Below are 27,120 nucleotides of genomic sequence, written 5' to 3'. Positions count from 1 at the left end.
AAATTCTTTCTTTTTTTTTTTTTTTCTTTTTTTTTTTTTTTATAATTTACAGATACCCGGTACCTGGCATTTTGTTTTCGGGACCAATGTGGAATCAAGTTTTGGTCCCCAAACCCACTGCACCATTGGAATAGTTAAGGCTGGAGTAGTAGTGATTTTGTGAAATCTTCAGCCCTTAAAAATGTGACTGTGAACCATTAATGTTGTGGGTTGTTGTTGGGTTGAAGTCCAATGCAGATGGTCGCAATTCTCCTGGCCCCAGGCTAACATGTTAAATTAAAACCACCATTAGTGAGAGGAAGATCAATGAGTAACATAGTCAGTTGCTTTATAGCCCCTTGGGTGGGTTCTTGTCGGCACCCTAAGAATGTGGAAAGGTTCTGGATAAATCCCCCAGAGAGTGCTCTGGGTGGAGCCAATACACAATTGAAGGGTTCTCCGTTGAACCTCTTATATGGGGGTTTTGGGTGGAGCCTTTCAAAGATGCTTCAAGGTATAACTTTATGTTGGGTTCAAGGAAACTACTCAAGAAACTACTCAACTACCCAATGGTAGCTGTATAGATGCTCATAGTTGGATTTTCTTTACCTGAAAGGAGAATCATGTCATGTTGCTATTGCTGTTTACTGTGTGATGGGATAAGCTAGTGGTCCAATATTGCAGTTACAAAATGGTTCTAAAAAATTGACCACATATGGTCGGCAGCTGTGTCATTATGACCAAAATACCTTCACTCATGTTGACCAAATAGTGATTTCTAATGGGAGTATCTGCAGATGGGAGGAACATTTAACCAGCTTAGCCCTTTGATTTCAAAAGTGCACTATGGAGACTCAAGGTACCCTCTGGGTTTTAGCCTTTAACAGATTATGACTGTAGAAAAATGCCACCATAAATAATAGGGGTGTAACGATACATCGATCCACATCGATACATCGATTCATTGATTAACGATCTGATTATATTGATGCAAAATGAAAACATCGATCCATATCGTCACCTCAAAGATACACATTTATTTTGAAATTCACATAGCACGTCTGTGTCACCATTTCTGGGCAAGCGCGCCTCCGCTCAAACAACAAACAGAGCTCAGAAATAAAATGGTCAAATCATATTCTAGTTGTTTTTGTGAGTTGATGTAAATGATTGTCTTAGATGGGCATATGATATCGCGTCATATCGATCGCAGGCTCCTGAATCAAATCGAATCAAAATCGTATCATGACAGACTTTGTGATATCGGCAAACATCGTATCGTCATCCAAACAAATCGATATAATATCATATCGTGATGAAGCTGGTGATTTACACCCCTAATAAATAACTGAAATGCAAGGCTTTGGTGGGAGGTCTTGGGTGTGACCCTTTGTGCACCTGTTGCTACCTAACTGTTAGTTAGATGGTTATGACACTGCAACTGTCGCTTTGGCAGGTCAGCACCTCTGTGCAGGTGGTGTGTGTGTGTGTGTGTGTGTGTGTGTGTGTGTGTGTGTGTGTGTGTGTGTGTGTATGTGTGCACATGCACCTATGTGTCCCTGTAGAGATCAGTCAGTGGGGAGGGAGGAAACAGTGCAGTGCTGTGTTTTTAATTAATAGTTAATTGCAAATGGAAAAGGAAAGGAAGCAGGAGGAGATGAATTTTAAAAAAAAAAGAAGACATAATTAGGAATGAGGAATGAGATGGGGAGAAAGAGAAGATGGCAGTGAGTGGGAGAGACTGACAGGGAACAAGTATGATGTTAGGTAGGAAATATACAGGGAGTGAGAGAGAGGGGGGGCACAGAATAAGGGATGAAAGAGGACTTGGCAGAGGAGAGAGGCAGATAGAGATAACATGTGACAGTGAAACAGAGAGATAATGGCAGACAGATTTAATGAGGTCTTCCCAGATGTAATGCTGAAGTGTAATTATTCTGTTCTCCTGTCTGCCTGGCTTTATACGCATGTGTGTGCAGCTCCTAACATCCCTCCTGAACTAGTGTGAAGCAGACTGTGTCCCCTGGCACAGGAACTCTCCATCAGCACATGACCAAACCTGGAGCCAGGACTCCTCTCCAGCAGGGGATTCATTGTTAGTTTCAAAAACTGAGCAAAGGTGGAAGCTCCTAATATACTTGTGAAAGAGGAAATTTGTGCCTCCCGACATTATACTTGCTGTAAGGTAAGATAGAAGTGACATTTGAGAAGAGCATAATGGTCAAAGCCATGAGCTTTTTCTTCCTGGAAGATTAGTTTTTTGTTTGTTTTAGTTGAAATTAATTATGCAAATAGTCATAAATGTAAATCAATGGGCTTTTCTCAATGGATTATCGAACCTTTAAAGATTTTGATTGAGTCATAAAATGAATAGGAAGGACTTTATCAGCAGTTTTGGGGTATATTATCTTCTCTGTCCATGTATTTGATTTATTAAGAAATTATGTTACAGGTATACTATGCAGGATTTCCTAAAAAAAAAAAACAATGGATACACTCATACAGAAGTAATTCCTGTCAGCCATCACTTATGACCTACTGGATGTGTATGGCGGTGTACTTATCTGCAGAGAGTCTTCCCTCTGCCTGTATTTTTCATTTTATTTTACTGCATTTGGGACATCTCTGGTCACAGCTTACAGGTGAGATTGGGACTTAAAAGGTAGCGACCAGGTTCCAGAATATAAGCAGCACATATTCAAGAGGAGGCTACGAAAACTGCCAGGGCAGTGCCAAATAGATGAAAATATAGTGAGGCAAATGGCAAGCAAAGTGAATCTGGGGTTGGCAGACAATTCCTGCATGTTATACCTTTAATTGCATTTAATTCTGTTCTTGTTAATTTTGCTTACGATTGCAGTACACTCAATAACTGTAAAATAACCAGCTTATTTTTAGGGAAAAATGCAAAATGATATGAAATACAAATGCGCCAGGGCTTGACATAACCACCAAGTGCTGATCAGTACTGATGAGACAAATCTGACACACTGGACACTTCAGAAGTTGACTCTGGGGTTGACATTGTTGTATACAACCTAACATAACTAACATTAAATATCCCCGGAGCACTGCATGTGAGGGAGACCTAGTTTTTTGCCCAGAAGCTAACCGTTCCATATATATATGTATATTTTTTAACTTACTTCATTTTATCATTGTGTGTCCTCTCTGTAAGTTCTGAGATTCTTGCGGGTCCATGAACGCAGCATAGATGATCTTCATGAGTTCTTTCTTGCCTCTGCATCAGTTTGTGGAGTTTGAGTCCCCGGGTGGATAATTGATCAGTTGATCCGATCAGCGATCAGATCACGTCAATGGATGGGGGGAGCAGCTGCTGCAGAGGCGGGTGAATACAAACTTTTAGACCCAGCGAAATGAACAGTTAAGTTTCATTATCACTGCACCTGTTGTTCTGCTTCTCCGTCTGTGCACAGAATACGCTCTGCGCTGCGAGAGGGTGCTGTTCTGAATAACAGAATGGTAAATATATTCCAGTAACGCTCCTAATGAACGGTCCAGCTCCAAAATATAATATAATGGTAGGGGAAACACTGGAGTATACTTTCCACTACTGTAGTATTTCTCCAACTACTACTACATAAGTTGGATGAATATTTATATGTTGGGGGGTGGGGATTGGAGGTGAATGTGGTGTTGTATTCGGGAGTGGAGTTTCCCAGAATAAGTAATAGTTTAAAAAAATATATATTTACAGATTTGTGGGTGTCTCAAGTACATAATTATTAAATGTTTGTAGAAAAGGGAAAGTATTTCTGTTTCAAAGAATATAATAGAAAGGGACCAGGATCAGTCAGTTGATGATATAATGAAATGGTATTCCATTCAATACTTGCTGAGAATTTTTACACCAAATCACAAATGTCAACCTCATGGTGGCGCTAGAGGAAAAATCAGGGGCTCACCAAAGTCTGTGGAATTCATCTTCTGGAAGCAGTCAATATTTGTACAAAAGTTCATGGCAATCTGTTCAATAGCTGACATATTTTCATACAGACCAAAGTGGTGGATCAACCGACCAACTATGGTGTTTGGGTAAAAAAACAACAACAAAAAAACAAAAAACAAAGATAGGGAGCCCAGAGCCTGGAGATGTGTGTGGGAGTATGTGTATGTGTGCTCTGGATGCTGCTGCTTGACCTCAAGGTGTGATGGCAAGTGAGTGGAGCCAAGTGACAGAGCAGTTGAAGCTTCCATTTCACTGTGTGTGTGTGTGTGTGTGTGTGTGTGGGTGTGTGTGTGTAAGTCAGGGTGGGGGTTGTATTACAGACACCTCTGCTTATTTATAGCTTCTTTTTTTCTTGATTATCTGCCGCTTCTTTCACGGTCTCTCTCTTACCCATTATTATCGCCCATCACATTTCTATCCTTCTTTCTCCTTCACTCTTTGCACTTGTTCTAACACTCCCCTAAATGCTCTCTCTCTCTCTCTCTCTCTCACACACACACACACACACACACACACACACACACACACACACACACACACACACAGTGCATTGTGTAAGTAACTCTGTCCGGCAGTGTTGACAGGAGTTGGTCAGCATGCACTTTGTCACGACTGAGAGCTCTGTCGACAAAGACCACAAAGTAAGTGGATGCACAGCATAGCGATAAAGAACCAGTCACACAGGGTCTGTGTGACCCTGCATGCATGTGTGTGTGTGTGGTGCGTTTGTATGTGGTTGTGTTTGGACAAACAGTGGTAGCTAGCAACAGTGCAGTAGAGAGATAAAGACCTAATTGCACAGTATAGTTTGTAGCCCGTGTGTGTTCACATGAGTAGGTGTGAGGATAAAAATATAACTGTGAAGAATAATGGGAGACAGGCAGGCATGTTGTGTTTGATACAATGTGTGTGTGTGTGTGTGTATGTTTGTGTCTAAAGCACATACATGGTCCTCTTTTTGTGTATTGATGTTGTGTGTTTTTTTTATAGCTGTTTGTATTCATGGTAATCAGAGATACTGATCTCCCGTACCCTGTGTTTTGTAAGTGTCTCAGTATGTACAATGTTTGGATTAAGATTAGATAAAATGTAAATGCCACTGCTTTAAGCAACCATCTGTCTGTCCTTCTGATGACAGGACCCAGACTCACAGTCGCACAAGAGGTACAAGTTCTACATTTCAGGGGAACTGAGGACACTTGCCTTAAATCATTTTGAAAATAAAATCTTTATTGTAGATGCAGTTTTGTTGTAGAATGGCATATATCAAAAGACTGACATGTTGACATGCGTTTGTCATGAACTATAGAAAGGAATGGACTCCTGGGGGGAGGATTTAAAGCTCGGTTTAATTCACACCAGGCCCCGTGGGGTAATGGTGCTGAAGGGTGGTTGTCATTACTTAATCGGCTATAAGCTGGCCTATCACCATGGTTGGTTTAGCTCACAGGCTGATGCTAATATTTGCTAAGATGCATATAATTTTCCCCCACAGTGCACCCCTTAAAGGCAGCTGCATTGCTGAAGAAACAGTCTTGACTTTCTCAGTCACATCTATCAACTTTGTTTACTTAAAGGAAAACTGTGTAAGATTTAAGTAGGTTTAGTGGCATCTATTGGTGAGGACTGCATATTGCAACCAGCTGAAACTTCTCATGGTTAGATTTTCTCCAGGGTTAGGCTAATTGTTCAAGAGGTTTTTACCTGAAGCTGAATTATTTGCAGAGGTCTCTTCCTATCCAGAAGAAACAGACCAAGAGATTTAAGCTTGTAAAACACTGAATAAAGCAGTTTCACTTTAAGAAAAAGTCAGTGTTTTTCCAACACTGCTTGTCATGGAAGGACTGCTAGCTATGGTGGCCAATGCAAAAATGTGAGCGGCCCTGTTTAGAACTAGTGTTAAGTTTGTCTGTTTTGGGCTACTGTCAAAACATGGCAGTGCAACATGATGATCTCTGTAGATGAGGATCTGTTCCCTATGTACATATAAAGGGCTCATTCTAAGGTAACAAAAACACAATTTTCTGGTGATAATACATTAAAGAAACATGTCATATTTCATATCTGCCAGTATATTCCCCTAAATCCCACACACTGAACCTTTAAAGCAATACTCCAACGATATGGGAGTTTGCCCTTTCCTATCATTTTCATAGTGAGACAACATGATCGATATCTTTTTTGTGTCTGTACGTCCAGTGGCTGGGTCTGAGTGGTTAGCATTGCGGCTTAGCTTAGCGAATAAAAAGTCTATAGGAGGTCAGTAGCCTGCTCGGTAAAAGTGAACAAATAAACGTTACAGAAACTCTGAAGCTGGCATTTCTGCACGTGCATTTTAAATAAACATGTTCAAACATTAATTCGAAAAACGAGAGTCCTTTTTAGTCATTTTAGAAGAAGTTTGATACATGGAAGTATAGTGTGTTTATGTCCTGCGCTGTGATCCGTGGAGGGATACACCGGTGAGCAGGCACAGGCACAGACGTAGGCTGTAAACAAAACTCAGTTGTTTATTTAGCCTAACGATGTCTCCGGACTATAGTAGCTGCAATGGACGACTTTGAACGCGATTTTGAAGAGTTTCTTGTAGCGGACACAGATCCAGGGCCATACCTGTTTGATATACAGATGAGGAACCCCAGGTGTTGGATGCTGAGCGGGCGAGAACAGAGGCTGAATCCGCTGAGGCAGCGGAACAGCAAGGGGCCTAGGGGAAGATTGGTGGTGTAGGTGCAGGGCTTGCCAACCTTTGCCTACGGAGGTGGAATCATTTTGCAGCACAGAATGGGATTCGGTGCTACCATCATTGGGAGGCTAGAGATATATCATCATCATCAGAAGGAATCCGCTGCAGAGAGTGCATTACAAGGAGTGAAAACTTTGCAGCAATCACTAATCCTGACGTGATTGAAACATTTTTTCATGTTCCTAAGATAAACTGGAAAAAACTCCCCAGGCCTGCAGGAGCTGATGGACAGCTTTCAGTCGAGTGAGTATTATCGCTATATAATGCACATTTTCATCTCTCTGTTTGCTTTTACTGAGTGACCTAGCGTACCTGTCCCAGAGCCAGCTGCAGCTGTTGCTTACCGGTGTATCCCTCCGCGCAGGACAAAAACACACTATAGTTCCATGTATCAAACTTCTTCTAAAACGACTAAAAAGGACTCTCGTTTTTTTAGTGAGGGGAGGGGCTGTACCTGCTGTCTGCAGCGTGCTGTGTTCACTTCACTAAATATTTCCAAAGAGCGCTTTTTACTTTATCATTTTTGACCAAAACTGGCTGCTCTGATCCTCCTGCAGCTGCGTTGGCCATATTACAGCAACAGAAATGTGTGCATGCATGCACAGCGACGACAACAAGCCGGGTTGCAGCGAGGGCTCTGTGCCTGCCAGACACTGCCTGCACAGGGCATGTCCGTTGGACTCGTCACGCACACCCGACAGGCTCTGAGGTGGCCTGCACTGTTAGTATCGATACTTTTGTAAATTAGTATTGTATCCGGATACAGCGTTTGAGTATCGATACTTTTGACAACCGTATGCTGATCCAAAATGAACGAAGGTTCTGTGTTGCCTTTTTCTCATGAAACATATTTTAGCACACTGTTAAAGTGAAATTTGAGATTGTCTTTTTTTACCGGCTGGCTAGCATGAGCGTTTACTGGTCCAGTGCGGGGCAGTGCATTCTGGTAGTTGTAGGTTTTCTAGCTTGTTGTGGCTAGCTCACTAATGGCAAGGAGCAGGGAACAATAAAATGTTTTTTTAAGAAGCCTACATTTTCTGTTTGGGACAAGTAAGTTTGCCTGTTAAGGGAATACAATAAAAGCTTAATGTCAAGCCCTGCTGCTCCTCGGTGTGTCATTAGCACTTCACCATCTTTGTTAGTAGCTGGAACCAGGAACCAAAGCATAAGTGTGTCCCAAATCCATACTGCATACTAATACCAAGCAAGTTTGAGTATGACAACTATTCCCCCATAATGCAATGCTCAAAGTAAATAGAAGAGCTTCTTACAGTGGGGAAAATTTTAAATAGATTGCAGATGATGAGTCACCTTTAGAAAAATATTTGGTAAACAAACAAACAAACAAAAAAAATTAAATCTAAAGACAGACATTTTAATGTCTCTGTGAAGTTCAATTTCAATCAATCAATCAATCAATCAATCAATTTTATTTATAAAGCCCAGTATCACAAATCACAGTTTGCCTCGCAGGGCTTTACAGCATACGAAATCCCTCTGTCCTTAGGACATTAGGGCATTTCAAAGTTGCAGTTTAATTGACTTCAACGTCACACACAGTGTTAAGCATTTCCTGTTGGTACAAAATGACTGACCTTGATTAGTCAGTTTCACATCCATTAAAAAAAGAAAAATAATAAAGAAAAAGACGTCATTTGCCATTTGAAATGTTGTGAATATCAATTTTCGAAGGGCATTACACCCGAGCACCTCAAATACCAATCACTGAATGTGATCATTGACTGCTTGCTTAACATCTGCTATACTCTAGAAATGGCAGCCATATCATGGAATAATACTGTGGTTAAATTGCCCATATGTTCGTCTCTCCGTCCATCTGTCTGGCTCGGTGTGAAACTAAACTATGTTTCAGGTCACCGTGCAGATTGTGCCAAAGCTACGGGAAATTACACACAGCCACACCATCACACAAGCACCGACACACCGTGCTCTCTCTTTGCTGACAGAAGGGCTTGGAGAGTAGGTAATGAGAAAAGGTCCTCATGCATGAAAGCTCACATCAGCAGGTCAGACAACCCAACACACGTTCACACACACACACACACACACACACACACACACACACACACACACACAAAAACAAGTCCCTGATACACCTCGAATAACACTTGCTACAAAACTGATCTTAAATCTTTGCGTCCCCAGATTTTTTTTTTTTTTTTACCTGTATTGTCTCTTTTTTTGGCCTTCTTTTTGCTCTATTGCTACTTTCTAGGAAGACGGTAATGAACCTGCTGTGCTCTTCCACCCAAACGCATTCACAAAAACATCTCACAAAATGCACATTGCTCATATCATTTGTCTAATGTTAGAGAGATGGACTCCTGATGCACAGTGATCTCTGGCTTTAGGAGTCCCTGATTCTTTATTTTAGGTTCTTATTGATCGGTGTTTCGTGTAACAGCTAAACACACATCATCCTCTTTCTTGGCATCTGCAGCTCAACACAGTTTCCGCAGAGACTGCAGCATCCAATTAGGAGTTTGTCCTCGTATCACCTCTGGTGCAAGGAAAGATGGAAGGAAGTATTTTAGAAAAAGTGTCTGGTCGCAAGTCATTAAGACAAGGTGAGAGACCAGAGTAAAGATTAAAAATCAGGCTAGCCCATATAGAACTACTGAAAGATTTAGACATGTTTTCTGCAGTGATGCAGTATATATTCGTACAGTGTACATTCGTACATTCGTAAATGTCAGGTGATATGCACATCATACAGATAAGGATAATCTATTTATTCCTGCTCGTAGTTTTTGTGTTTAGATCTGTGCTTTGGTGCTCTGTGTGAAAGTCACGGATGTAAACAGGAGTCTGGTGTATTTATGTAGGACTGGCAGGCTGCCTGATTGATCTGAAACCTTACACTGCGCTGGGCTGTGCCATCCTCCACACACACACACACACACCGTAAACTTGCATACAAATGTACGGTGGCACATGTTATTCAGATGTAAAGGCACACACTGCAGAGATGTTTTTGAGACAGAGCTGTGTGTGTGTGTGTGTGTTGAGTTTATTTTGTTAATGCATGTGTGAGAGGAAAAGTACCTAATTAAAATGTCCTAGATGAAATCCCACTTAATTATTTGAGAATGATGTTGCTTTGCAATTACAACAGTAATCTGTATAAGATTATAGAAGATATTACTTAACTTGTTTGAGTCTTTGCAATCTTACTTTTTAACTTTTCTTTTAAGACTTGTATTTCCGTTTTTTAATTATGTCTTCATCTTAATTAATAATAATTAAGTTGTCATCTAAAGGAGAGGCATGGGTACACAGTCCACGGTGGTTTTCTGCACACCTTTTTGTCCTTCAGTCAAAAGGGTTGTAATAGTGAATAGTACTTGTGGGGGGACCCAATCAATTGTTTAAGGGGAAATCCAAATTTACACATCAAAATCTGTTTCCAGGTCTTGTTGAGTACTACTGCATTTGTTATGAAAGATGTATGAACCTCTTTGTTGCTCTAGAGATCTGATGAATGTCTGATAAATTGCCTCAAGTCATGTCTCTGTAGTCCACTCCTCATCTCTGCTTGAGCCTCGAGCCCACATTAGCTGCTACTAGCATAGTACACACAAGTCTCAAACCTACTGTTGGCAGACAAGTTGCACTGTGGCAAATGTAGGGTAAAAAATTGTGTACAAAAGGTACAGGACAGCACTCCAATTATAGTGTTTATTGCCACACAAACGTTTCGGGTGAAACCCTTCCTCAGCGTGCACAAGCAACAAAGTGAATGGATCACACACACAGGTGTCACTTATCAGTAATCAGGCTGACACAGCAGCTGCAGGTAATGGCAAGAGAAGTAAAAAGAAAAAAGGAACCTAACAATGTATACCTTCTTATATCAACACAAACAATCAAGTAACCACAATAGTGATATTTTTTTTAAAGCAGTTATTCAACAATGAAATGCATATCAATTTCTAAGAATTCCAAGCTTTTAACATTTTTAAGGTTTTTAAAGTTTTTAAGTAAGCACCAACTCCTCGTTCAGTCCCTTTGGCTCTAGAGTGTCAAGGAAACATTCCTTTTGCAAAAGGATTTTATCCCAATCTCCACCTCTAGGTGGAATCTTAACTGCCTCAATGCCCATATATCTGAGATCAGCTGTGGTACGGTAGTAGCTGTTAAAATGTCTGGCTACTGCTGATTTAGAATCATGATTGCGGATGGAACATTTATGTTCACAGATTCTAGTTTTTAATTCCCGTTTTGTTTTACCAACATAGTACAGATTGCAAGGACACTTCAATAAATATACAACAAATTTAGTGTTGCATGTTATTCTACCTTTGACTTTCACAATCTTACCAGTTTTAGGATGTGAGAAATAATTTTCTCTGATCAGATTTGGGTGTTGAACACAATTGAAACAAGGAAAATTGCCATTTGGCACACTGGACAAAAAATGATGAGAAAGTTTTTTTGGTAAAACGGATCTCACCAAATAGTTGCTCAAATTGGGCTGTCTTTTAAAGAAGAATCTTGGTGGCTCTTGAAAAGCTCTTCCGATATCGGGATCTGTGTTCAGAGTATATCAATAGTTATTTACAACCTTTTTGAGTGCACTGGAAATAGGGCTATATGTGCACACCATTGAAACCGAGTTAGAATGAACTTTTTCTTTCGGCTCTAACAAGACATTCCTCTGGATCTGACGAACTTTATCCATGGTTTTTTCAACGAGAGTGTTGTTATAACCTCTAGAGACAAAATTCTTACAGAGCTCCTTGGCTTGTGACTCAAAGATTTCATCCGAATCACAAATACGTTTATGTCTTAGAATTTGGCTGTATGGCAAACTCCTCTTAAGTGAGGGTGGATGATAACTGCTGTAGTGGAGAAAAGTGTTCCTATCTGTCTCTTTTTTATACACCTCTGTGTGTAAAATATTGACATTTTTCTTAACCAGAACATCCAGAAATGAAATCTTCTCCGAATCAAAATTAAGTGTAAACTTAATAGATTCTTTTTTGCTGTTCAAGTATTCATGAAATTTCTTCAGATCCTCTGCATTACCACTCCATACAAAAAATAAATCATCAATGTATCTTCAGTATGTTTTAATGAATGTTGAAAAAGGATTGTTGTTGTAAATAAAATCTTCCTCAAACTTGCCCATAAATAAATTTGCATAGTTTGGTGCTACAGGAGAACCCATTGCTGTGCCTCTGCACTGTAAATAATAACGATCTTGAAATTTGAAGTAGTTTTTAGTTAGGACCATTTTAGTCAAAGACGACAATAACTCAGTGGGTGGATGTAACTCAGACCGCTGATTCAAAAAATAACTCAAAGCATTCAAGCCATCCTCATGTGGTATACTGGGGTATAAACTTGATACATCCATAGTGCATAGTATATCAGTGGAGGTAATGTTACAATTATTCGGTTTCTTCAAAAAATCAGTAGTGTCTTTCACATGAGAGGGCAATGTCTGTACCAAAGGTTTAATGTGAGAGTCAATGAATTGTGAGATAGGTTCAGTGAGTGAACCGATGCTGGCCACTATGGGGCGTCCAGGTGGATTTTTCAAATTCTTGTGGATCTTCAGCAGGGTATACAACACAGGTCTGATAGGATGCACTTTAATCATAAATTTGTATTCATTGTCCAAAATCCCACCCTCGCGTAAGTGACGTTTTAATATATCTTTAATTTCTTGTCCAAATCTAAAAGTTGGATCTGCGTCCAGAGAGGTATAAAGGCGTCTGTCAGAAAGTTGTGTCATAATCTCATTCACATAAGCAGATTTATCTTGGACTACTATATGTAGAGTCCCGTTTTTTAATGTGTGAAATGGTTGCATGGATTAAAAATAGCTGTCTAAATCTATATAGCTCTGCTCCATCAATCTTTTTCCTTTTTATCATTAACTGGCTATTGTGAATCAAAAACCATTTAAAGTGCAATGCTAAATTGGTGGAGTGGTCCTTTAAAATAATGGTTCAATATATAGTAATATAGTTATTTGCTTTCTTGCTGAGAGTTAGATGAGAAGATTGATACCACTGTCATATTTGTATGGTAAATCTGAAGCTGGAGTGAATAGATGGATAGCTTAAGCCCCGTTTCCACCAAACATTTTCGGTATGGTACCTTTGGAACCGAAAGTAACCTTGAGACATGGTACCTAGACCTTAGCGTTTCCACTGCAAACTGTACCTTTAAATGTGGGCGGAGCTGTTGTCACTCACTGTTGGTCCAGCACTCACTGTATTTCCTCATTATTGGTGACACAGAGGGAAGTCTGTACCCCGTTTATTGTCCTGAGAACAGGGTTGCACGCTGACATTTTCAGAACAAAATAGAACTGGCAGCAGTGAGTCTCTTTCCATGGGATATTTAAAAATAGTGGGTTTGTGCATTTAGTCCCTCTCAGGCAAGCTCGGGGGTTTAGTGTTGCATTGGCATGACGTGTGTGAGGACTGAGGATTAGAATATATGCAGTTCACATAACCCGGCTGAAATTAATACATATAAACGATTGAAGATCCACTCATTACTAATAGTGTATGTCATATAAAAACTAAAATAATGGTCAAAGTTGTAACATAGAATATTTAAGGTGTGGTAAGTTATTTTTTTCTCCGACCCTGTCTGCTGCAAGAGGCAGCAAAACATGTTTTCATTGCATATTTAGAGTTTACTAATTAAACCCTCCACGATATGAACAGTGGCTTCTGCCTCGCAGCGAGCTGCAACTTGGCCCTGAACAGAGTGACCGTCCGCTATTGACCAATCAATGGACTGCAGTGTTCACAGCTCCACCTTTTAGTACCAGATCTGTGTGCTAGATACCCCAACAGAGGGGATACCAAAGATGGTAACGTTTAGGAACAGGAGACGGACGATATTTTGTGGCACATCATTGCATCTTACCGGTAAAGGTTCTAAAATTATTTCAAGTTCATGCAAGTGTTTTGTTTCTATCACTGCCAATCACTGTTGGCAACTCCTCAGTAAGAAAAGTAGTTATTGGCTGTCCTAAAAGTCGCTAGAAGTCGCAAAATGACGTCATCGCCTAATTTGCATAATTGTCCATATGCATGTAATTGTAAATGCTGCTGTAGGAGAGGAATAACGTCGTGGGAGAGACAAAAACTGAGAAAAACACCCTGAATATGTTTAGAACTACAAATGAACCTACTTTCAGTGATTTAAATTAGACAAAGAAAATTTACTTTTACATCCCGCCCTGACTGTAAACCAGGTCGGGATCAGCCAGCGGCGGTTCCACGCATGCGCGATTCACTTGTAGTCTGGACGTGGAGGGGTTAACATCTCCTGCTCTGACTGCTGCTGGGAGGGAGGACTGGGCGTCTGTGAGTGCTTTGGGGTGAGGGAAGGGCCCACGGCAGCATCCGCTGCTCGTTGAGAAGAATAAGAATGATGCATGCTCTCACAACAGAGTCTCCAGAAGTCTTCAGTAACATCAGAAAAAGTCGCTAGATTTGTCGCTAGTCGCTTTTTTGAAAAAGAGTCGCTAGAGGGGTCTGAAAAGTCGCTAAATATAGCGACAAAGTTGCTAAATTGGCAACACTGCTGCCAATCAGAGCCAGAGCCAATTAATACCCGTGACTACTGCAGAGCCATTTGAGCTGGGTGTGAATGCTGATTGTAACCTTTCCCATTACAATAATAAGCCAGATGTTAGCGGGTGTTAGTGGATTTCTTGTGTGGTGGAAAGGGGCTTAACTAACGAGTTATATCTTATTTAGCAGGGAGCAGAAACCTCCTGATCTGCTAGTTGCCTGGCAACTGCTCCCAGACAAAATTAATAAGCTTATATCCCAAATGTCAGAACTCTTCCTTTACTTAAGCTATCTCATACATATTGTAAAAAATGTTCTCTTGAACTTCTCAAAGGACAGCAAATTTAGATTTTCCAAACAACTGCAGCACTGCCCATGTGGGCTTGATACAATGGCTACATTTTTTTTTTCAGTTGTGTTAATTTAATTAATGTCTAATTTCTATGTTATTTGCAAATAAGTGTGGAGAGTTGAGAAACTGTATTTCAGTCAGTATGCACATTCTCAGATTTGTGAAATGTGTCCAAGAATCTGCAGATGTGTACTCAGATTAGGAAATTCCGAGATTTTAAAATTCTTTTACACATGTACCAATCTAATGCGCATTGAGAGACTTATATAACATATTCACAAATATCTAAATCTAAAGAGGTTCTCAAAGGTAGTAGTAAATGTAAGCTAGTAAGTTATTAAAGGTGAATGTATTGAAGTGGACCTTCATGTTCTGGGGCCACACAAAATGTTTTTGAGGGGCATCATTGGCCCACAGGCTGCACATTGAGCAGCAGTGAAATACAGATTCCTTTACAAATTCACAAAAACCTGAGTATGCACATATGGATTCAGATACTGTTTCATAACTCTCCTCCACACACATTTAGAAATAATATTGCTGCAGTCACACTCCCATAGAGCTCAGGTAGCAGCCTCTGTGCTTCTCTGGTGTCAGAATAAGCTAATTGTTTCCTCTGAGTTCTTCCACTTGCACACAAACTCTGTCCTCAAATATTTTTTCAGAGGGATTTTCAATTTGTGGCACTTGGACTTTTTGGATTCACCTCTTCAAAAGTAAGGCTGGGTGTCAGAGTGAAGTACAGACTGATAACTGGAGGCATAACCTCATTCAAGTCAGAAAATGTGTTTATTTCAAGATGTGGACTAGTGACTGACTGTGGGGCATGCATGTTGTAGTCAGGAAGGTCAAACAGTAATTCCCCTCATCATAGAGATTAGTGGGTGGTGTGCCCATCGACTAATTTTTGTGGTGTCTCAGGTGGTGTCAGGAAGGCAGAGCAGAACTGGACAAAGGTACTGAGTTGATAGAGATGGATGACATGAAGATGTGTTACAAGAGGGGGCCTGGTTCGATCCTCAGTCCTTTATGTGCAGAGGTCTATGTGTGGGGATGATGTCTATCTGAATTGCCTTACTGTGTTGCCCCAACCTGTATCTGTCCGACTATGTCAGGCAGTTGCTTTCTGGTGTCCTGTCTGTTGTTCTTGGCTGCCCATTGCTCTGTCAACTCTCTCTGTTTGACTTTGCCTGATTCATCCATCTGTCCATCTGTACTTTCTGTCTGCCTGACTAACTGTCTAACTGTGAGTCTGTCTGTCGCTGTGTCCTTGTGTTAGCTGCAGTGAAAGACAGCGTGACATTTAAGACAGCAGGACGGGTTGCTGCTAGCACTGTGCGCCTAAATGTCAGCTTAGCCTACTGGTTATGGCCCCTCGGCTCCCTCCCCCTTGTCCTGCTCAATCTTTTGTGTTTTTGTTGTACCCCTCCATCATTCACCTGTGTTTCCCTCTAACCCCTCATCCCTATTCTTCCAAAACCTTCTACCTCCCTCAGTTACCTAACTGTTCTAATATACCTCAGAAACATCCCTGATGCCCATGTGATCTTACTGTAATAACTTTTTATTTACATTTCTGTAGGTTATGTAGAGACTTACATCAGGGAAGACACCCATAAGTCAGCACAAACTCGATTTACTGTAAAATTATATTTGGATAGGAGTTTAGCATGTGTAGGATGATACATAAACCAACACACTGTTGTAGGGATAAATTGGTAGAATAGCCAATCTTATTGTAAAAGCACAAAAATGAAAATCTTTTAAACAGGTTCCAAAGTTCAACGTAAACTATCTAGCTAACTAAAGCGAACTAAAATCCAAACCTTAACCCATTAATGGATTATCTAGAAGCCTTACAGGCTTTCCCTCAAGTTTTTATTTCAGGATGTCTTCCTCCAGCATGCTTGCTAAAAATGTTGGCTAATTCTAAATAGCTAGCAATCCTAATGATTGCTATCTATCTAGCTAGCTAATAATCATAGATTTCTAGGTATAGTTAGATACCGAACCCCAAGATGGGGCCTATTCATCACAATGGAGTTGCTCACTTGGCATATATACAAAAAGCATTTTCTAGCTTCCAGGTTTACTTCCATGGTTTGTGGCCCACTGAATATGTGCAGTAGTGTTTCTTATGCTGGCTGCACTCCGCTCTTAGACTCTACCTTGTTATGCCGTCGCTGATTCTAAAAATAGCTTTTCTCGGCTCAAGAAATGTTTTACAAATATAAAACTTTCATGGATAAAAAATTCACAATTGAAAGTCATAATTGACCTTGTTTATAGTTCGAGGTATCCTGTTTTAGAGATGTCTCTTTTGCAAAGACGGTCTATGGGGAAAATACTTTTTGGGCCATGGGGGATTTTTTTCACTGCAGTACCACAATTGGCCACTGGTAAAAATTAGAGGCAAAACTGAATGGCATCCCTGGGGGCCTGCTAATAATGCAAGCAAGCTGTTAAAACTATAGTACTGCACTGTACTGCACATATGACTATGCATACTAGAAGAGCTAACTAAATGATATTTTGAGGCAGGGTGCTTTCTTAGGTAGGCTCTTAGGTAGGCTCAAGAATGCAGCGATCCAGATGAAAAATCCATTCACCATAGCACAGACATTCATCATCTTACCAGGGGAACGCATCTTTAAATTTGTTGATTTACGTGACATTTGATCACAGGAAGGAAAGCAAATTATCAGAACATCTAGTACACTTTCCTGTACACCCACACACACACACACACACACACACACACACACACACACACACACACACACACACACACTTATTTCTGACACTGTGCCTGTGTTTTCTTGTTTCCTGTGTGATGATATGTATATGCCTGTATAATGAGCATGAAAGGGGGCTGTTATGTCTGTGCACAAAAGCAATGCCAATCCTGATTGACCCATTGACAAATGCCTGTACCTTTGTGTGTGTTTAGGATCATCCACGAGGACGGTTTCTCTGGCGACGACGTAAAGCAGTACAAGCCTGTTGTTTACAGCAACACCATCCAATCTCTGGCTGCCATCGTCCGTGCCATGGATACACTGGGCCTGGAGTATGGTGACAAAGAACGGAAGGTCAGCACTCATTCTCAGTGTTCGCACACACACTTTCCAAACACGCTCACCAGACACATGCAATGGAATTGCATACACACACAGTGACATTTGAGCTTAATTTTTCAAATACTATCACCAAATGCGTGTAGTGTATGATGACATGCAGTCACACTGAAATGTAGCACAGAAACAAGACCGCCACAGATGGAAGTGTCTCAAGATTGTTTATATTCTCAAGTCCAAAACTGTGAAATGAACATGGCTTAATGAAAATATCATTCAACATAAAGCACTGAGCTAATGCTCTGAATGCTGGGCCTCCACTCCTAAATGCAGCAAGTAGCCACTGGAAGAATGATGATGAGAAGTGATGCAGTTCAGGGAAAGGGCACCGTGTGCCTTACACAGACTTACTGTCTTTCAGCCAAAGCACCAGGAGTCCAGCTCTTGTAACGGACCTGATAAAGTATCTCTGAGCAAGACACCGATCTCCACCAACTTGAGGTCCTTGCTCTGACCTCTTGGTAAAAATATGTGGCTGTGTGACAATTGAAACAATATCACATTATTTGATTGGCTCACTGTAGTTGAAGCGAATCTGTCATGATCAACACTGTTGTTACCGTGCATGTTAGCTTGACCCTGTGCACAGTGACTCTGTGCTTGGTAAACAAGCACAGTAACAATGCAAAGTGGAAGATGATGTTAATGTCACAGCTTCATAAAGTGGCAGTTATAGCACCTTGTTTTGGAGAGCTGAAGAATGGTGAGAAATCTTCACATTAGCATTTTCTACCCACACTGATAAAGAAGTGCACAGAATGTTATTTATGCATTAAACTTAAATGTCCTTGCTTACCACATGTAGGACTTTGTAGGATTTTCTTTTCAGTAATTTGCTAACGGATTTGATATAATAATCTATCAAAAGACCTTCTGGAGCAGCACTGTAGTAACATATGTGAGACACACTCGCAGTCACCTTGCCAAAGGCTCAAAGTCAGCACATGATCCAGTGACTATGGCAAATTTATGTTAATGGTTAATGCACACCTTTCCCATGCAGTTGCAGTGTAAACAGTTTAGACTGGTTGAACGTGTCTATTCAGCAGTGTGCAGCTGTGTCTGTTTCAGCAGTGTAGCACACATTATTCTCTCAGCTGGAGGTGGATGATCAGAGAAGATCAGAGGTGAAATCAGTTCACCTGTGTTTTTGTTTTTGGGCATCACCCGAAACAAGCACTTGCCATCAATTCTCAGGTAAAAATTACAATCCACAGCAGTAACAGCAACATTTTAATTGTTTGCAGATGACTTAGAGATCATTTTGTGAGAATCTAAGTTGGGATAGAAGAAGAACTGCAGTTATGATGAAATTTTCTTTTTATTTTAGTTTTGAAGGTTAAAGAGACAATTCGACCCAAAATCAAAATTTTCCTCTTACCTGTAGGGCTAAATTCTTTTAGTATTGAGTTACAGAGTGTTGGAGATGTCTGCCTTCTCTTGCATATAATGGAACTAGGTGGCACACAGCCTTTTAAAGCACACTACACACACCTGCCAACTCACCGCACAGAAGGAAGCACGCATCTACTGCTAGCTCACCTGGCACCTCTGAGCTAACTAACGTCACAGCTCAGCAGAGGAGGACACCAGTAATGTTTACATCTCATACTGTCACAAGCATGAGCCTCTTGTCCGTGGGTAGATGCACACTTCCCTCAGTGTGCTGATGGAGTCGGTGGGTGTTGGTCAGTAGAAAGAAGCTTGCCATTGCCCTTTTTTTTAAATGTATTTATTAAACCCTCTACACCAGCACTGATTTGGGGCCTAATGTGAAAGGCTGCCAAGTAACCCTGTCATGCTTGTGCCATCATGCCAATCTAAGTTAGTCCTGCTTCTAAGTCCTCTAAATCCTAAAGCACACAAGTTCAATATATGATACGCTAATTGAGGATTATGAGTCTAATCCACAGACGAGCATCAGTTCTGTCTCAATGCTGAGCAATGGGAGGAGGTTAATTAGAGATGTAAGGACCGTGAAGACCCAGTGTTGCATTATACTAACCTCTCCTGGCCTGTGCTGCAGTTTTAGGTCTCATAATTTTCATGGTTCAAGCCATTGGAGTTGTCAAGATTTGAGTTAGTGATACCTTTGTGCCCTGTTTTTACTGCAGAGTATGGTGGGAGCTGCAAATGGATTACAGTTTAAATAGACTTTGCCAAAAACTGCAGATTGACTGACAAGTCTGGAATGGTGCATTCAAATACAATCAGTACTTGACCTTTCTAATTAAATGTATGTTGTACACCAGTTACAAGTCCATATGGTGGCTCTTAAATGCAATGCTGACAACACTGACAAGTGTTGGATGCCAGAGCTTTCCATCATCACATGACAACCCCCCTCCCTGTGGGAAATAGTGGATTATGTGCAACAGATGGTATATTTAACACCTATTGATTTTATTTATAGCTATAGTCTGTATTAGTTTTGAAAAACCTTCTGTGACCCTGTCTACATATAAAGCAACCTCACGTGGGTTATTGACAGCAGCAACTTTAGAAGTGTTGCTCTCAGGGCTGACGCCTTCTGGTCGGTGTGTCAATATGCTCTTGTCTGACCATATTCCCATTGGTCAAACAATCACTGTTGTTACTGTCATAAGGCCTTGTGTTCACCAAAAACATTTTTTTCCCAGCTGAAAACACCAGGCGCTCTTCTAAAAATGCCCAGCCTGAAGAGTTAGAGCACTTTGAAGGCTCAGACACTTTGGTTGCCTCTGGTCTCGCCCCTTCTCCACTGTGATTGGATGGCTGCATAAAAAGTGACTGCTACAAGTGCAGCTTTTTACCCAAAGTTTTTCTACCCTTGATCCCTTGAAGTCCAGAAAATAATGCTAAACCTGCTGCACTAAGCACAGAATAGATGCTCAGTGCCCTGTCATGCTGCTGGCATTTATAACATGGTGTAAACATGCAGCATTCCCATCGCAAGAATTAAAAAAATATGGTGGACAAAGGAATAACACTTTACGATAGGTTGGAGAGTAAGTAGAATTTCAGTCAACCAAGATGTTAGTGAGTAGTGACGTTGTGGACAAAAATATGTTGTTGATGATGATAGGGATTAATGGTGTAATAATGGAGATGATGATGATGATGATGATGATAATGACAGGCTAATAATGCTTTAGTGAGTCCTGTGTTGACCTAATTAGACGACTCTGTTTGGTTCAGACCGGCCTCTAACTTGTCCTGCTACTGGTCACAGGATTGTCTTTGGTAGAAAGCTTGAATGCAAGAGAAATATGCTTTGAATTTGTCTGTTTTTTTTCCTTCTCTTTCTTCCTCTCTCTCTGTCTCTGTCTGTCTGTCTCTCTCTCTCAGACACACACACAAGTACACACCCACACTAACAGACACGTGTCATTGGCCTTAACCTTATCCTTATCCAAAGGCACAGTATATTTTTAATCACAAAGAAGCAATTGATACTCAGAGGGTTGAAACAACAGTACACCTATTGATTAGGATATGATATCTTTGTGTGTGTGTGTGTGTGTGTGTGTGTGTGTGTGTGTGTGTGTTTAATATTGCATTTCTAATCAGAGGTGAAGGGAAGGGCCTGAGGCATGATGGATTGTCGCCATAAAATTATTTAGGCAAAAAGACAGTGTGTGTCTGTGTTTTTTTTTTTTTTTTTTTTTTTGTGTGTTTTTTTTTTTATGTAGTCATAAGTGATGTGTCAGAGGTTATGTGCCTTGAAAAAACTTCCTCCTTCTCCTTTCCTCCCTTTTTATGATGTTATCACTCATTTTTTGAACAACTAAACATAATTAAATCCCATAGAGTTTGGGATACATAATCACCATCTGATGTAGATAAAACCTAGCAAATGTGTACTGTCAGTATAGTTCCTTTCTTAAAATTTCAGTGCTACTTTTATTTTCCTTATTGGAAATGGTAACATTTTACTCAGTGTTGGGAATTAAGAGAAACAACTGTGCTATTGTGCAGTTGAACAACACTGTGGTATTGTGACCGACTAAGGCTTGTTCCGGAAAATTGAACACCTGCTGCCATGGTCAAAATCACACAAAAACCAATGTATACCCTTTTATTAATAAACATATTAAATTGATTTTGAGGGAGCACTTGTATAAAAAAAACAGTAAAGCCTTTAAATCTTATAACCATGTTAAAGGAGCAACCAAATAATTTGAAACACATTTGGCAACAGTTATATTTTAGTTATAATATATTCTGATATATACTACAGTTTCTGGCTCAGCAGTTTGGCAGGTGATTAAGGTTAACTCTATTCTAATGAGTCAATTTAAACAAGCTGAGATAAAAACAAATTTAGTGTAATAATTTGTTACGATTTACAGCAGGTAACAAATTAAAATATGCCTGAAGAGTGACAGTGAAGGATGACAGAAGGGTGTCTGAAGAAAATATAAGTGTTAAAAAAGAGAGAAGTATTGTGGTTTATATGAAAGCTGAAAAGCATGAGAAGAAAAGAGGAAGGAAAGGAGATTATTTAATAGAGAATGTGACAGTGGACAAGAAACAGAGAACGGACTGTGCTGTGTTTACGCTATATCTGACTTCCCCTTAAAGTAACCAGAGGACTTTGAGATGTTCTCCTCATGTCTGTAAAGGACAAGGAGTATTGCTTCTACTCATGCATTTAACAAATTCTACGTCTTTTGCAGTCAGCTGTGGATGATGCTAATGTTTAATGTAGAATGTGTGAAAATTTCCAAGCCATTTTTTTAAGTTGGTAAATTGTAGTAACTTGGTAAGTTGTAGTAACTCCCACTCTTCTTGCATCTTCTTGCCACTTTGGTTGCCTTCTCTCTTTATGTCTCTCTGTTGCCCTTTCATTTTCTCTTACAGTCCCAAATATTTAACTCCACCTGTCCTACTGTTTTTTTGTCCTTTAGCTTGGTCTCACCTCGTCTTCTGATAACACTCTCTACATCTGTTTCTACAGCCTTGACTAGTTGCTTTGGCAACCCAGTGTTTTGCCTTGCTCTCAACACATTCCTCAAGCGCAAGGACGATGTGACACACACGTACACATAACACACTCTCACACATAACACACATCTCACACAGAGATAGTGGGCTTGAAATAGACTGCTGTTGTCACTCCTGTATGAATCTTCAAGCAGATTTCACTCAGGTTTTAAAGAAGTTGTTGCTGCCACAGAGATTTTGAATAACTGTTAAACCTTCACGGTCCTAGTAAACCAAATGCAGTATTTTCTTTTTTTTCCCTTCATTTTGGTCAGATTCTGAGTGACTTTCATTATTGCTAATTGACCGTTTGCCGTTTAACCTCATCGCTGAGCTGCAATTTTCGATTAGCTTGGCAACCGTAACTTGGTCCAGTGAGCCTGTCAATTTTCAGATTTCTCTGCATGGTGAAGCTGTCTGCATGCAGCTGTGATAAGAGTGATACTTCACATACAAAGAGTTAAGATGGTAGCCTCTCCAAAACAAGAAAATACTTGAGCAAATTTGAATGAAATGAATTGAACAATGTGTTTATCTGCTTTAATGTAAGCTTAAGTTTGTTAGTAGGTGCAGGTCTTGGATGCTAGAGATGTTCTTTTCAATGGGCTTGGCCTTTCACAATAATTACATTATGGACTTGTCCTATGATATATAGACATGACCTCATTCTGCTGACCTCGGTATTGCCTGATGTGTTAACGTGTGTGTTTGTCTACATAAGAATGTCACCAACATTGTAGCCAACATGATGCTAGCATAAACAGCAGGACTTTACCAACCTTTATAAGACTCCGATGCAGCATTTCTCCCTTTTGTATGTTCTCTCCACCCAGCCCACTTGCCCAAGTCTGAAGAAAAATAAAAGGCGACACAGTGTAGCTTACTGTAGCCTGCAGCTGCACTTTAGGAGTGGAAGAGGCACAGTCCTTATAGTTGTTAGTTTGCCAAACTCGGCCCCTATGCTGTCCATCCCTGGGAGCTGACTGCAGCAAATTATGGAGGTCATTGCGGTATTACTGGAACTTCAATATGCTTGTCTATTAGTCACAAGAGGCATCGCTTGTTTTTGTTGGTCAAATTTCATATTAAGCCTTAAACTGCTTGAGCAAGCAAGCAAGTCCAGTTGCCTATGATATAGCACTCAAGATTACCTTGACCTGGATGACTGAGAATCTTCACCAACATGTCCTATAAAGGTAATACAATTTTATATATTAACAGGTGTTAATTAGTTTTTTAAAATCTGTTCAATCTATTTTCACATTCCAATATCTGAATATTTTTAGGAACTAAAAGTTTATTGCTCTTTGAAAGGTTGTATTTGCATTATTGTGCTGTAATATTTTCATTATATCAGTGGCATCAAATGGTCTCAAAATGACAATAATATTGTTTATCGCAATAATTTTTTGGGACAATGTATCATCCAACATAAGTAGTTATTGTGACTGGCCCACCGAGTAGTGAAGCTAATGTTAACTTAATTAGCTAGCTGATAAAGTCTGCTGGCTACAGCCACAAAAAAACTGCTGCTTTTGTCTAAATTGAGAACACATTGTTTCGACAATTGGTAAGAATTTTGAGAGACAGATCTGCCTCTGTTATTGTTGTTGACTGCATATGTACTGTGTACAGGCATAGCAACTAGGGGAGTAACTAAGGGGAGCAGGGCTCATACATGATCAAGAAAGATAAGGCTTTAAATATGAATCAAATTTTATTGAACATTTTAAACACGTATGTATAGTCAATTTATTTACATATTTCTCAGGATAAACACTGTACTACCAGTTCTGTATATTGGTGAAAAGCAAATACTGGCAGATAAATCAGTGTGCTGATAGATTTCGCTGACATTATCTTTACACGATTATAAATTGTCGAGGCACACAGCTGAGCTTTCTTTCACCTCGATTGTTATGGTTTTCCAAAAGTGCAATTAAATCCATAGTACTGACTCTGAATAGCTTCAGTAGATCTTAAGAGTGAGCCTAGAGCAATAGCAGAGACTTATTTATTTATTTATTTTTTCTTTTGAATGTGTGTGCCAGTGTGTACATTACTGATGCATTGGCCTTAGGCTCCATTTTCTGTACACTAATTGCTTCAATGCATCCACATTATTCTTCTGGTGAAAATTCACCAGCCTTGCATTATGTGCGCGCATGCATGCACAACCGTATTTGTTAAATGCCCATAGACCTGCTGGTAGAAATAAATGAAACTGGAGACAGAATGGCGCCAGTGGTAGACAAACACACACACACACACACACACACACACACACACACACACACACACACAGACAGACAGACACACACACAGAAACACGTACTGTACATAAAGCAGATGCTGGAGATGGTCCAGAAGTCCTGTCATTGTCACATTTCTCATTGCCATCTTTGTAAATAACAGCTAAGACAGAAAAGATGGGAGACCAAGCCTTTTGAGCACAACGATCAACAGTATTCTAATTGGTCTGATCCAAACGCATCATCTCTCTCCTCTCATCATTACAGTTGTTATTGCGGCATCGTATACACAATTTTAAGATATAAGCACTGAGGAGGAGAAGGAAATTAAGGCCGCAGCTGCTATTCGACTACAGCGTTCACGCACGTACACAACAGCTGACATCAGAAAAACACTTTGTGTCTCGATGGACTCTTGAAGCGAGGGAGGAGGGGAGGACAAGTGGGAGATGGAATGAACAGAGGGATGAGATGAAGGGACAGACAGAGCAAGAGAGAGGGAGCTGGCAGACAAGTTGCTGCCTGTTGTTGTGGAAACCAGCTAGTTATCCTCATAGGTTAGTGTGTGTGTGTGTGTGTGTGTGTGTGTTTGTGTGTGTGTGCGTGTGTGTCAGTTCTTAGATGTGGGTATGTGAACAACGCCCCTCTGATGATAATGTTCCCTCTGCTCGTTAAAGAATAAAACAACCCGCACATGGGCACACTCACGTGTAGTTTAAAGTGAAGGTAAGTCTCCTCTATAGGCTCCTTCACTTATTCTGGCTTTGGAAGTGTGTAGTATCCAAACCTTTAGGTGAGCACTCCACACATGCACCTTTTTTTTTTGTTTATAATGTTACACAACTTCTTTTAGCCAAATATTACAGTCCCTGGCTATGCACTGACTGAACAATACAATTCTTGTGGCAGAGCAAGAAGGCAGTGTAGAGTTTTATCTGGGCACATTGTTTAATGCAAACATTTAGCAACTGCATTTAGAAGGAAATATTCATTCAGAGCTTAAAGGATAAGCCTGGTGATATTCTGTATATTGTCAACAAATCCCAGGAAAAGATTGTGCCTAATAACAAGTATTGTCTTCGTATCCAAAGCCTGAAATATATATATATATATATATATATATATATGTGTGTGTGTGTGTGTGTGTGTGTGTGTACCATAAAGCTCCATTCTTTGTCCAGAAACTATTAAAAACACATCAGTAGGCCACTCTGTTGCAGTGACACGTTTCTTTCTAACAATGAACACGAGCACTGTAGTTTATTTTGACTCAGTCCTTCATACAGCGTCATGCTTTTGTAAATACTCACTAGAGCATAATATTCGTATTAATACGCAGCTCAAAATAGTACTGGACAAATACCCTGTTTCCTCCACCTTCAAGTGACAGTTACTGAAAAATCCAGTGCCCAGGTATTCTAAGTCTTCAGCCTGTCAGAAGTACAGTATATATTTAGATATATGACTTTCAGCTGGATTTAATGGCCTTTGGGCTGAGAGCCACAGAGAGGTTGGGCAAGTTAGAAAGTTTTGACAGACCGACATTGTTGGTTTTGTTCTGGAGCTGCAACAATGAGTAAAGCTAAATGATTAGTTGATTGTCATGGAGTATAATTCTTAACAATTTTGATAATAAGTTAATCATCAGTTATTTTAATCTATTTAAAGTCATTTGTCAGGCAACTTTGATGAAGATTTCTCTATTTAAATTATGCAAAATTAAATATCTTTTAGTTTTGGACTGTGTCAGACTAGGTAAGTTGAAGATATCAAAGTCAAAACACTATGACATGTCACTAAACACTGGAAACAGTGAAATGTTGTCTATTGTTAAATTTGGTGTTTTCTGAATTGTTGTGTTTTCTGACGTGTTTTGTGACATGACGTCGTCTTTTGACCATCAGGACTACTGTACTGAAACTTTAAAATGCTTTTGAAGATGATGACAATGGCTGCGCAAAACTATTGGCTTTCAAATGTTTCTTGATTATCTATTGATTCTGCAACTTGAATACATCATCTCTTTGTTTTTTTTTGTTTGATTTGGCAACTACTGTTTGGTGCAGTTATATGTTTTTGATTGCAATCATATGATCCATCACTGATTTCATGTGCAGATTTTTGCAGATAAGACTGATGGGCATTGTTGTGTTT

The 27,120-nt window shown here is 40.0% G+C and overlaps 1 protein-coding gene and 1 pseudogene across 2 annotated transcripts in view; both read left to right on the top strand.

Moving 5' to 3' along the window:
* Nucleotides 1–27,120, top strand: part of LOC125887275 (uncharacterized) — a 753,166-nt pseudogene that overhangs the window by 442,314 nt on the left and 283,732 nt on the right.
* gnao1a (guanine nucleotide binding protein (G protein), alpha activating activity polypeptide O, a) overlaps nt 1–27,120 on the top strand; it is a 140,336-nt gene that overhangs the window by 17,996 nt on the left and 95,220 nt on the right. For both annotated transcript variants that reach the window (XM_049575087.1, XM_049575086.1), the window contains exon 3: nt 17,563–17,704. In XM_049575087.1, the coding sequence (XP_049431044.1) occupies nt 17,563–17,704 (142 nt within the window). The remainder of the gene's footprint in view (nt 1–17,562; nt 17,705–27,120) is intronic.

This window comes from Epinephelus fuscoguttatus, linkage group LG4, assembly GCF_011397635.1.
Source record: "Epinephelus fuscoguttatus linkage group LG4, E.fuscoguttatus.final_Chr_v1".
NCBI classification, from domain to species: Eukaryota; Metazoa; Chordata; class Actinopteri; order Perciformes; family Serranidae; genus Epinephelus; species Epinephelus fuscoguttatus.
This window is presented reverse-complemented; position numbering and strand designations above follow the sequence as displayed.